At 40.3% G+C, this 12,965-nt stretch overlaps 1 protein-coding gene across 1 annotated transcript; it reads left to right on the top strand.

The window, feature by feature from the left end:
• Window positions 1-610: 610 nt before the first annotated feature.
• On the top strand, window positions 611-5,976 carry tcf23 (transcription factor 23). The gene is made up of 4 exons (XM_010730060.3): window positions 611-1,319; window positions 2,659-2,790; window positions 3,224-3,388; window positions 3,953-5,976. The coding sequence occupies exons 1-4, from the start codon at window positions 1,089-1,091 to the stop codon at window positions 4,088-4,090; spliced, it is 666 nt and encodes a 221-aa protein (XP_010728362.2). The 5' UTR covers window positions 611-1,088; the 3' UTR covers window positions 4,091-5,976.
• Window positions 5,977-12,965: the final 6,989 nt, after the last annotated feature.

The following is a 12,965-nucleotide window of genomic DNA, read 5'->3' as shown; positions in this document are numbered from 1 at the left end:
CAGTAAACCAGCACACACAATGGCAGGACCTCTTTTAAGTGGAATGCAGCCTTCATTAACGCACCTGTGAGTTCTCTGCTATGACATCAAAATGTTGGCTGTGCAACCAGTCCATACACAGTGGATTTTACCACCAAATGATTTATAATGCTGCCCTCATAGTAACAGGCATAGGCTATGGTTAATCTTGATTTCCATAACACAAGCCAGTGAAACTATAGCCCAGGACTTCTCTAAATTACAATTCTACAGATTTAATTAATTCATTAGTTCTTCTTTCTGTAATACAGAATGCTTGGCCGTGTTGTGCGCACAGCGTTTATAGTTGCAGCACAGCAGGTCTGGCCATTCTTACATTCGCTCATAGTGAGTTTGTTAAGATGCTGAATGTTTTGAACAAACACACACAGAATACACTTCCACCTCTCTTTGGTAATGTTCAATGTCGCACTGCCCCAAGCTTCCAGTCCCACCCCTGTCCAGTTGTTAGCAGAGTTTTCAGTTTCCCAAGCCCCTCAGTGCCCTGGCTCAGGACACCCTCCCAGTGCTGTACTCCCCCAGGCCTAACTGCCTGCCTGCTCTTCTTGGCAGCTAAACAGCCAGGGGAGGATCAGGACGACCAGGCGGTTGAGATAAGGACCACATGAAGATCCCCACATTACCTCACCCGATAAGGAAACAAGCAGAGCTTGAGAGAGAGAGAGAGAGAGTAAGAGAGGGTCAGTCTGGGAGGAATTCTCTGGTTGGACGGTGATGTGCAGAGAGCCAACCAGGGGCTTTAGGCAGTTGCTTATGGATCTGGATGGAACATGGGATCCCACAGAACCCTGGTGAACTCTGGAAAGGAGCTTGGAGATGCTTGAGCAGACTGATCCTCAGTAGCTACAGACAAACAGATCACAGGATAGAATTTTTATACTTTTCTTAAGATTCAGATGAGTGATTTCAGCTGTTCTTGAGCTAGTTTTTTTTTTTTTAAACTGATTGGAATTATGCTTTTAGATTAGATGGAAAGATGACCTCAGACTGTGTGTCCTGAGTATTTAGTGAATGATACAACAAATATCCAACAAACTTCCATCCTGCCAATGAAAACAGACTCAATAGAAGTGAATTCAGTTCTCAGATCTTCAGCATCTGCTACAGCATCCATGGCGGTCAATCCTCTGGAAGGTCTTATGTCAGTTGCAGTGAACCACAAGCTGGTCTCCAGATCCACAGCTGATCCACAGACGCAGCAGCCCAGTGCAGCCGGCAGCCCAGCATCTCCGCACGAGCACAGGCAGAGTGTACGCAGCAGCCGTGAGCCAAGGAAGTGGGTGAGTCTGAATGAATAGCCAAGTTTTCCCAACTGAAGCTCAAGCATCAGCCTAGGCTCAGAGACAGATTTGACAAACAGAACAATTGGGGGGATATTGCACAGTTTTCATCATGTTTTAAAGATACCAAGATATAACAGGTAAATAGCATAGAAACCACATGTTTGTTTTGTTCATGTAACTAGTCAAATTTAATCATACAGGAAAACTATGGGACGCACAGACTGATACTGTAATGAGGTTTTCTGTAGAATATGTGCAACACTTTATATTATAATATTATAATATAATAATCTTTAATATACAGGATATATTAACCCTAAGTCTTATTAACATAAATACATGCCTTATTAAGTTATTAACTAAATCTTACTATAAGCACCTTAATATGAAGTATTACAATGTGATGTGGAGATTTGAAGATAAAAGTGCCAACAAGTATAATTTTACAGTATATTTCTGTATAGAGTACAATGTAGTATTAAAGGTATTATTATTAAGATCTATTTGAGGAAATGTTAAGAGAACAAGCTAAAGTCCAGGTACCTTGAACAAATAACTAACGGTGAGAAAGAGCTGTGGAAATAATTTATTTTCTTTTTAAAGATGATTTTTTTTTGGCCTTTTCAAGCTTTATTTCTGATAGAGACAGCTGAAGAGTAACAGGAATGCGGGAAGAGAGAGATGGGGAATGACATGCTGGAAAAAGCCACAGGTTGGACTCAAACCCTGGGCTTCCACAGCAAGGACTGAGCCTTCAGCACATGGGGCGGTTGCTCTACCAACTGAGCTAAACACTGCCCTGGAGCTAATTTATTTTGTAGTAGTCTCTCACAGTATAAATAATTTCTAAACACTAAAGTATCTCATAGCTAGAAACATCATTCATAATTTCTGACACAATTTTCAGTAACTTCTCTTAGTATCATGAGAGTTAAAATCCTTTTGTTAAATTTTGACAAAGAACTGGTAAATGACTCATTCTGTCCTGAGGGAGAAACAGACTCAAAGTAAAGGAACAAAATTGAAAGAGGGCTGAAAGAGAAACTGATGATATGGAATAGAAAATGAATGATTTATACACTTGCAAGTTTCAGCAATTTAATGCATTTATCACACACTGCAATAAGAAATAAAATATTTTTCTTATAGATATAGTGTAAAATGATTTCTTTATTTAATGTTCTGTATCACTGGATTCTAATGTCTTGTTTCAATATATTTTTTAAACTTCACCATTTGGACAAAACATTCAAAGCTAGTTGTCACTTTAATAAAGATTGATTTTATTCTACTGTCAAACAGGCCTGTCAGGTTCTAAACATGTCCTCTACTACAGGTGTGTGGGTCCAGATCAAACTACGGTTCTGATTTTGGGTCCAAGACACTGAGGGGTCAGCACTCTCCAGAAAATGCAGCACGAGAGAGGAGCCGCGTACGCAACCTGAGACAGGCCTTCCACAGCCTGCAGGTACACTGGACATACACTGACATGAGGTGTTGCAACTCTGTGGCGTTCCCTTTATTTGTGTTTTACCACCATGTGTGATGAGCTTATTATTATTTTATCATCCTGGGAGTTTTTGGATGCATACAATGAAATGTTGTTAACATATAATATATATATATATATTATATAATAATAATAATAATAATAATAATAATAATAATAATAATAACAAACAAACAAAAAACAGCTCTTTTATTTATTCATTGATTTAATTCAAAATTTGCTGTACAGGACTCAGAATAACACATCAAAGACAGGCTTTTTTTTATTGAAAGGTCTAATAATAATAATTATTATTTAATTATTTATTTATACATACATACTATATATATATATATATATATACTGATTTATGAACCAGATCTGATTGTCCACCCTCATCCTCTGTCCTCAGGCTGCTCTGCCCTCAGTCCCACCAGACACCAAGCTGTCCAAGCTGGATGTTCTGGTTCTAGCTACTAACTACATAGCTTACCTAACAGAGACCTTGGATCAGGGAGGGACATTGGCTGAGCACACTCTGCCCTCCAGGCAGGGTGGATACCTGCATCCTGTTAAGGTGAGGATAAGAACCAGTAACTTAGTGCTCATCATGCTTTTTGCATTATACTGACTGTTGTTCACATACGACAGGACCAATTTCCTTGAGGGAGTCATCCCAAAGGAATCAGTAAAGTGCAGTCTAAGTCTAAGTCTAATTTTACATGACTTTTGTGTTGATGCTCTTGCACAAATAAAATGTTTAGATTCCTGATACTTTATAATGTTGTGTTTGCAATTTTAAAGAACACAGTGCTTTACTGTCATATCTTTGTTAAATGTTCAGTTTTGTTCAATTAAAGTTAACTTGAACTTCAATAATGTTTTGTGGCCTATATGTAGCCTGAGAGGCAAAAGCTTGGGGCAATAAACTCAGGCTTCTGCTATTTAAGGTCATTACTCTGAGCTGAGCTCACAGTTATAACTGAAGGATTGTGGCAGCTGGACAGTTACAGTGTTTACTTACCCTACCACCCCATGTGAAGTAACATGTTACATTTATGCAGATTAGTTCTGACTTGTTTGTTTGGTGCTAATCATATTAGCATGAAGCGCTAACCCAATGTGCCGTCTCCCTCCTTAGAAATGGCCCATGCGTTCCTTGCTCTACTGTGGCAGTGTGGGAGAGCTTCTATCAGGAGTCCCAGCCAATCAGATGTCTCAACTTGGACAAGATGGGACATACCCGCTGACCCCCACTTTAGAAACAGGCAAAGAGTGATAGGAAAAAGTGGGACATAACTTTCACCCTGTTCCTTATCTGCACTGTTAACCAGCTACGTAACTACACCGCTATTGACAGCAAAGGGCACGTCATGGCAAAGGCAAGCATGGTGAATAATTTATCTGAAGACAGTGATCATCAGTCATGACAAGAAACTACTAAATTATCAGTTACATCATTGTTTAGCAAAGCAGAAAATCTAAACTTTTAGATTAGATTAGTCAAAGAAAGAGAAATGTTTTAATACTTTGGATTAAAAAATACATTCTTGAAGTTTTTGCTTGATCTAATAGTGAAGGACAGCTACAAGCTACAAGGACAATGGCTATTTTTGGCTCTGGCTGTTTAGAAAGTCAATATATTGTCTTACATATCCCGATTAAACAGAAAACAGCTTCTTTTGCTGTTTGTGATTAGAAAGAAAGAACTTTTCCCTTCTATCCGAGTATCAAACTAAGAGAAGACACACACAGAGATACACATACAGGCCCATGCACACAGCAACTTGGACATATTCCATTATTATCTGAGCATTAGACAGAATGTTGTCAGAAACGGGTTTAATATGAGGAAACGAAAAATCTGCTTCACTTGACTAATAACACCATAACTCAGCACATGGAGGAACAGTGTGTAACCTGTTATCTTGATTTAAAGGTTGTACAGTGTTTTCTTTTTATTTTCTCAGATGTTACTGTCACTATATGGTAGAGTTCAGACTTTTCTTTAGGGTTTCCACCTCTTTATTGAGATGTTTGTGGTATCAGTGTATGTGTTTGTATGTGAATTTGTGTGTGTGTGTGTGTGTGTGTGTGTGTGTGTGTGTGTAGGGGGGGGGCAGATGAACAGTGAGGGAGGGATTGTTGTGGGAACACAGCTGCTGTCTGATCACTTCATATCTCTGCAGTAATGACCACTTTGATCTCATTACAACTCTGCCACAGAATGTAACCTTCTACTTTGAGTAAAACACCATTTACAATAACAGCCTATGTGCATGTGCTGTTAGTATTGTTGTTTTTTTGTTTTGTTTTTTGAAACCAGTTTCTGATTCAAGTATGAGCTGATCACAGTCCTGAACTGATCCACATGTGCAAAAGAACAATAACACGTCATATGACATCACATGCAGCATCTTGATGTACATAAGTAAACATGGAGGCCTCAGAAGTCAGGATGAATGAGGAGAAAGAGAGCCACATTTTTATCAATGGCTTTTTGTGGAGAAATGGCGCGAACGGCTTCACAGAAACAGAAATAATCCTAAATGTCAATGTTAAGGCTTATCTTGATCTACATGTGTCAGCGCTTCTCCACAGTACTCACACACAAATTCTGATGAGCTGTTTTTTACGCAGTGTTCTTACAGGAAATTATATTGTGCCTGTCAATAACATATCAATAACAGTTTACAGCTTTACTGTAAGCTGACTTTAAATTTTAAAAAATCATTTAATTGTATTTTAGACAGAAGTTTTGAATAAATGAACACATCTTGTCCAGACTGGACACCTGGAATGTTAAAATGACTCTTCAACTGTACTTCATTCAGATGATAACTTTGATGAAATCAGCTTTGAGTGAGAATTTACATTGATTAAATAATTATTTAAACTAGCATTAGAAATGCACTACTCTGCTTACATGCATACATACCTTGAAAAAGTTATATTAAGGACTTAAGACCCTTTCAAATTTGCTTGCATTGTCATGAAATCACCCAGTACACATTAAAACCCACCAAACACAGACAAAGAAATTATCAAGCTAAAAGTAAACTGAAAGGGTTAAAATATTTGCACACTTAACTGAATAACACTGCGAGATAAAAAAAGACAAGGTCCAGTCCAATCCTCCTTTCTTACAGTATTAGCAGTTTCTGTATCTCAACTCATGATTCACAAGTTCTGTATTATAAATAAAATATTCTGTTGCTGTTTGATGAGAATGTATTTGCAGAAATGAGAACTCAGCACAAAAATCAAATCCAATAAGTCATGTAGATATGTTTGTGGAGTGGATAGGAGAAGCCTACAACAGATGAGAGTCCAGACAAACTGGAAGCATCTCTTCACTGGAACAAGATGGGCTCGGCTCCACAAGCAACAGCCCAGCGTTCAAGGCTAGCTCTATAAATCTGCAGAGGAGGGGGCGGCTGCCCTCGATTTCCCGTGTGTAGTGATGACTAATTTGGAGCTGCTGGAGTCTGACTACTAAGGCAGAGGTTACAGAAGGACAGAAGAAGCCAGACAGTTTGTAAAAGCAACTGCAAGGCAGACCAAGGTCGAATGAGAAGCACATTGTACAAGTGTATATGTAGAAAGAAAGCAATGTATCTGTAAAACTTTCAACTGGTTCATAGAAGTGTTTGCTGGAAAAGGGAAATGAAATGAAAGAAGTCACTGCAACTACCCCAGTGTCCTTATGTTTACACACCATCAGATGAGTGTAAGACACTGTGTGCAATTTAAGTTCCTTTATTCAATTCCATTTAATAATTTTGCCCATTTCTAGCTCATTTCATCACTTTCATACTTACTTGCTGCTCAACCTCTGTGTATTATTATTATTATTATTATTATTATTATTATTATTATTATTATTATTATTATTATTATTTTATAGAAGGTTATTAGTCTGAATCTTGTCTGGGACCTTTCTGTGTGGACTTTGCATGTTCTCTCTGTGTCTGGTGTCCAGGTACTTCGGCTTCCTTGCACAGCCCAAAGACATTTAACAGGTTAATTGGTGTACTTAGTTTCTATTCTTCTGACAACTCAAGGCGCTTTTTCACTACATACCTAACTCATCCATTCACACACACACACTCATATACTGACAGCATTGGCTGCCATGCAAGGTGCCAACAAATCATCAGTTTCATTCACACACCAATGGTGCAACAAAATATTTTTATATGAGACATGACATGTTTTAGTCTGTAGTATCAGGGTTTCTTAAACCTAGAAATAGCTAAATGCATTCTTATCATGGCACCAACTTTTAACAAGGTGTAGGGCTAATAATGAAAACGCTTAGGATTAGGCATGATTATGGTTAGGGTTGGGGTCATGAATGTACGTATAATTTAAAATTTTCCTTGCTCAGTCTTTACAAACATATATCAGAACACAGAACAGGCACAGGTGCACCCAAGGAAACCTCTCTATCTACAGTTCATGGCTGCTTTCAAAGTGTGCATGTGAGTACTTTTGCCCATGCTTCTATGTAAAGACAGCTATTTATGCCACTGGAACAGTATCAAGAAAGCATGTATCCAAACTGCCCCCACATCTCCTCATGTTGGGAGATAATCAACATATTTCCACTATCTCCTACTCATTATGGCCGGTACATGCTGATTACAGGCTGGATTTATGGAGCTCTGAGGCCACACTCCCCCCTGCTTTGGCCAAGCCTTTGCTGGAACTGGGTTTAAGTCGAGGGAAAGGATGACAGTGAGGAGGATGATGACTGGAGAGAAGGATGGAAAGGAGGGTGGAGGAGATGAGTACAGAATAAAAAACTGAACTAGGAAATAATAGAAAGATTACAGGAAGATAAACAAAGACAACAAAGCTCCCCAGATGGCAAAAGGGGGAATATAGAGAAAAGTGTGGAAAAATACAATGGTGACAATTTATTCATTTGTTTATTTTAACCAACTCTGCTGCTGAACAGAGCTAGTGTTTGAATTTAATCAAATTTTATCAGTGTGAGATAAGATGTAATCCTTCTCTAAAACGATGCTAGCCTCATAAGCTTGACTAAATATTTTAAAGAAGAAGATCTTTTTCTCTTTCAGCATTTTTTCTTTTATTGAGTTTATCTTGATTGGAAAAAGTCAGGTCCCACTTTTACACTCAGTATGGCATTTCAAAAAGTAGGAAGAACAATGATATTATCGGCAGCACTGCAGTGCTCACTGCACTATACACAGTACTCGAGTTGAGGGGGGATGGGGGAAAAATGGTCAAAATCATCCCTCTTCTAAAATGGTCATCCCTTCTTCCATCCCTTATGGCATTTTATCAATGCATGTGAAAATTACTTATATTTAACACTGGAAATAGAATTACCATTCGACATTTAGGGGGGCTTTATGATAATCAGTCTATTACCTATGTCAGCGGTTTTCAAAGTGTGAGGCGCGCCTCCCTTGGGGGGCGCCAGAAGACTTCAGGGGAGGCGCGGCGGGGGAAAAAAATAAAAATATATCTTACAAAGATACAGTATGTGTCTCATCACTGTGCAATGAAAACTCGGCCAGCTAGCCCAGAAAGAGTAGCAAAAAAAATCCACAAAATGACACAGTATGTCGTATCTTTGCTGTTTCGTGTCAAAAGTTTTATTCCAGCGCGAAGAAACGCTGCTAATGTCTCCTGCTATGTCTCTGCTTTAGTTTGAATCAATCACGAAGCTCCTGGTTGTTACATAACATAAAGAGGCTTTGACAGTGAAGTGAGACCTCCTGCTGCGATATACTACCTTTGGGTTTACTTCATTCTGGATCGTCATTGGTGGGTCAAAGGTGAATGTGGGCGGTACTAATAGATTCTCCTGACTCTGATTGGTGGACAGGTGACAGGTGTCAATCATCCACACACTGGGTTGTGTTGGCCTTAGCAGCACCGCTAGCCAAGAGATGCTGGCTGCAGACCTCCACTGTCATAGACATATATACATAGACGCCGCATTGAGCGCTGAATCGTACGTAAACGGCGCCGCCATATTGGTTCGGGCAGATCTGCCCGTAAACTAATACAAGGAAATGGACTGAACTTCATAAAGCGCCTTTCTACAAAGTTCTTCTTTAAGTTATGTCTTATACACCCATTCACCACACACTAAATATCTGGGAAACAAACAGGCACCAAAAACAACGTATGTAACTTTAAAGTGATGATTATAAATGTTTACTCCTATGTAAGCACCAAAAACCAACGTCATGGTATTTTCTTACTGTGAGTGTTTGACAGTAACTTACTGTGTGTAACACTGTTCCTGTGTGATAAATATTGAAAGTTTCATATAACATTTAAGCTGTTGGGTCTAGAATAACCAGCAGCTCTGACAGGTAATGTGGAGGGTTGTGCTGAAGAAACGATGCCCAACACACACACACAGGGGTGGGTGGCGGGAGAGAGGAGAGAGTAGCGAGAGAGAGAGAAGAGAGACGATGATGGATATGAGAGATGAGAGAGATAGATTGTGGGTGGGGTGGGTGGGGGGTAGTGGGCGCTTTGAGTCGAAAAAACGCAGGGCCAATCTGGAGCAGCGCACAGCCGGAAATACCAGGTGTGTGGGGGACAAACATTTAGTAGCTTGGTTGTTGGTTTGTAAACATCAGCAGTCCATCAGATTTTGTTAGAGTAGGAAAAAAAAACAAAAAAAAAAAGAAAGATGTGGAAAAATACATACGTTGGTTTTTGGTTGGTTTTCGGTTCGCTTACAGAAGGACTGTAATATCATTGGTGTATAAAAGTAAAACCTTTATACTCATACTTTTAAAAGTGTACATCTTTGGGGTTATTTGGTGTATTCTACCGGTGCGTTCGTTAGTTAAGCCTGGACATCAGTGTGGTTTTGAGAATGGTAGGGTACACATGTAGCTCTAGCACTTTTTTTTTTAAGTTGTTTAAAAAAGTGACAGACCCATACGTTGTTTTTGGCTTTTTTGCCTGTGTGTTTCCCCTCTATATTAACGCTGTGTGTCTCGTGTGAATTGGCTTGGCTACATATCAGATTGCAGAACTAACTATTCTTAAGCACTTGTTAGCAGAAAGGCGCTTTTATGATTTGAAGTTCCGTTCCATTTCCTTGTTTACGTTAGGGAGATCCCTGCTCTCCATACCCAAACCTATGCGCGGCGCGTTTCCGTCATCGCGACACGAACCAACATCTCTTTTCCGCTCTCAATTTCTGCGGCTCGTCCTTGTTTTTATTTTATTGGTCTTGTCCACCTGCCGGGCGGCCACCCTTATATCCCTCCACTGTCGAGGCCCGGAATGGTGTAACGGGATACATTTTCAAATTAATTAATACAAACTCAGGACCTCCACTGTCCAGGCCACCTACCTCACCTGTCAGGCCCGGAATGCAACGGGATCATTTCAAAATAACACCTGCAGACCTCCACTGTCGGCTCCGGAAAATGCAAGGGAACACATTTCAAAATCAACAATCGTAATTTGTGATGCACTTCCGGTTGAATTGTTTTCCTCACAAATGATTACTTGTCACAATGACCATAAAATTCTTCAATTCCCGGTCTATTGTATATATTGTTTTTATAGTACTTAACTATTTCGGGATCTGGTCATTATAGACACAGATTACCTGTTAACTACTAAATCTTTCAATATTTATCATCACAGTATATCTAGTTGTCCCACATTGTAGCTGTAATTCCACCCCTCAGCCATTAGAAAACAACTTTGCCGTGTTGGTGTCTACTTTAGGACGGAGTAACACCTTTATAATAATCACTTTTAAAATTTAACATAACTGTTGTTTTGGGCCTGTTTGTTTCCCGATTATATTAGTTGGGTTAATGGGTGTCTAAGCGACTTAACTCTAAATGAACTTTGTGAACGCGCTTGATGACGTTCCGGCCATTCCCTGTTCTTGTTTACGGGCCGCCTTATGCCCCCTCCATCTGGCGGCGCGTCAGTAACCGCAGCAACGTGCCAACCCTGCTTCAACTGATGGCATCTGAAAAATCATTTTATCTGACAAATTTCGCAAAGGGTTTGTGGTACTTTTCAGCTGCAAATGAAACATGGCCCTCTAAAAATGTCCCTATCCCTCACTCCCAACCCCCAAAAAAACGTCATTCATTACTTCGGGGCTTGACAGTGGAGGTGCGTGACAGTGGAGGTAGGTGGTGTGCCCGTGGTTTCCTGCCAGCCCACGGTTGCCTCTCCCCGCCTAGCTTACCTGCTGCTTCGTATTCTTATACCGTTGTTCAACATCGCGCTCGTTCTTAACTGAAAGTCTACTTTCCATCCTCCATAACATTGTGGTTTTTTTTTTTTATGCTTTCGGATTTTCCATGTTCGTAAGTCACCCTAAAATTGCCTAGCATGCAGGAACTTGCCTCTACCGCAATACTACAATTTTCGGGAGGCCCCCAGGAACCCCCTGCTGGAAATATGTCACATAACATTGAACAATTCCCCCATCCCCCCTAGTCTTCTTTTACCACTGACTCTGCTCCCACCTTTTTCCGTTTGAACGGTGGCCGGGTGCCACTGTGTCCACCGTGGGTGTTGGGGTACAGAACTTGCTTGGCCGTGTTGTGCGCACAGCGTTTATAGTTGCAGCACAGCAGGTTGGCCATTCTTTACACTTCGCTCATAGTGAGTTTGTTAAGAGCTGAAGTTTTGAACAACACACACAGAACACTTCCACCTCTCTTTGGTAATGTTCAATGTCGCACTGCCCCAAGCTTCCAGTCCCCCCTGTCCAGTTGTTAGCAGAGTTTTCAGTTCCCAAGCCCCTCCTGCCCTGGCTCAGACACCCTCCCAGTGCTGTACTCCCCCAGGCCTAACTGCCTGCCTGCTTTCTTGGCAGCTAAACAGCCAGGGGGGTCGACGACCAGGCGGTTGAGATAAGGACCACATGAAGATCCCCACATTACCTCACCCGATAAGGAGGAAACAAGCAGAGCTTGAGAGAGAGAGGAGAGAGAGAGAGGAGTAGAGAGGGGTCAGTCTGGGAGGAATCTCTGGTTGACGGTGATGTGCAGAGAGCCAACCAGGGGCTTTAGGCAGTTGCTTATGGATTGGATGGAACATGGGATCCCACAGAACCCTGGTGAACTCTGGAAAGGAGCTTGGAGATGCTTGGCAGACTGATCCTCAGTAGCTACAGACAAACAGATCACAGGATAGAATTTTTAACTTTTCTTAAGATTCGATGAGTGATTTCAGCTGTTCTTGAGCTAGTTTTTTTTTTTTTTTAAAACTGATTGGAATTATGCTTTTAGATTAGATGGAAAGATGACCTCAGACTGTGTGTCCTGAGTATTTAGTGAATGATACAACAAATATCCAACAAACTTCCATCCTGCCATGAAAACAGACTCAATAGAAGTGAATTCAGTTCTCGACTCTTCAGCATCTGCTACAGCATCCATGGCGGTCAATCCTCTGGAAGGTCTTATGTCAGTTGCAGTGAACACAAGCTGGTCTCCAGATCCACAGCTGATCACCGACGCAGCAGCCCAGTGCAGCGGCAGCCCAGCATCTCCGCACGAGCACAGGCAGAGTGTACGCAGCAGCCGTGAGCCAAGGAAGTGGGTGAGTCTGAATGAATAGCCAATTTTCCCAACTGAAGCTCAAGCAAGCCTAGGCTCAGAGACAGATTTGACAAACAGAACAATTGGGGGGATATTGCACAGTTTTTCATCATGTTTTAAAGATACCAAGATATAACAGGTAAATAGCATAGAAACCACATGTTTGTTTTTGTTCATGTAACTAGTCAAATTAATCATACAGGAACTATGGGCGCACCAGACTATGACTGTAATGAGGTTTTCTGTAGAATATGTGCAACACTTTATATTATATATTATATATAATAAGCTTTAATATACAGGATTATAACCCTAGTCTTATTACATAAATACATGCCTTATTAAATTATTAACTAAATCTACTATAAGCACCTATATGAAGTATACATGTCGTGGAGATTTGAAGATTAAGTGCCAACAAGATAATTTACAGTATATTTCTGTATAGAGTACAATGTAGTATTAAAGGTATTATTATTAAGATCTATTTGAGGAAATGTTAAGAGAACAAGCTAAAGTCCAGGTACCTTGAACAAATAACTACGGTGAGAAAGAGCTGTGGAAATAATT

The sequence above is a fragment of the Larimichthys crocea genome, chromosome XI (genome assembly GCF_000972845.2).
Source record: "Larimichthys crocea isolate SSNF chromosome XI, L_crocea_2.0, whole genome shotgun sequence".
Classification (NCBI taxonomy): Eukaryota; Metazoa; Chordata; class Actinopteri; family Sciaenidae; genus Larimichthys; species Larimichthys crocea.
This window is presented reverse-complemented; position numbering and strand designations above follow the sequence as displayed.

Excerpts from the sequence above, each read along its gene's own strand:
- tcf23 (XM_010730060.3), top strand. The coding sequence starts at position 1,089 with ATGAAAACAGACTCAATAGAAGTGAATTCAGTTCTCAGATCTTCAGCA. Across the intron at positions 1,320-2,658 it reads GCCGTGAGCCAAGGAAGTGG|GTGTGTGGGTCCAGATCAAA; the intron begins GTGAGTCTGAAT and ends CCTCTACTACAG. Across the intron at positions 2,791-3,223 it reads AGGCCTTCCACAGCCTGCAG|GCTGCTCTGCCCTCAGTCCC; the intron begins GTACACTGGACA and ends CTCTGTCCTCAG.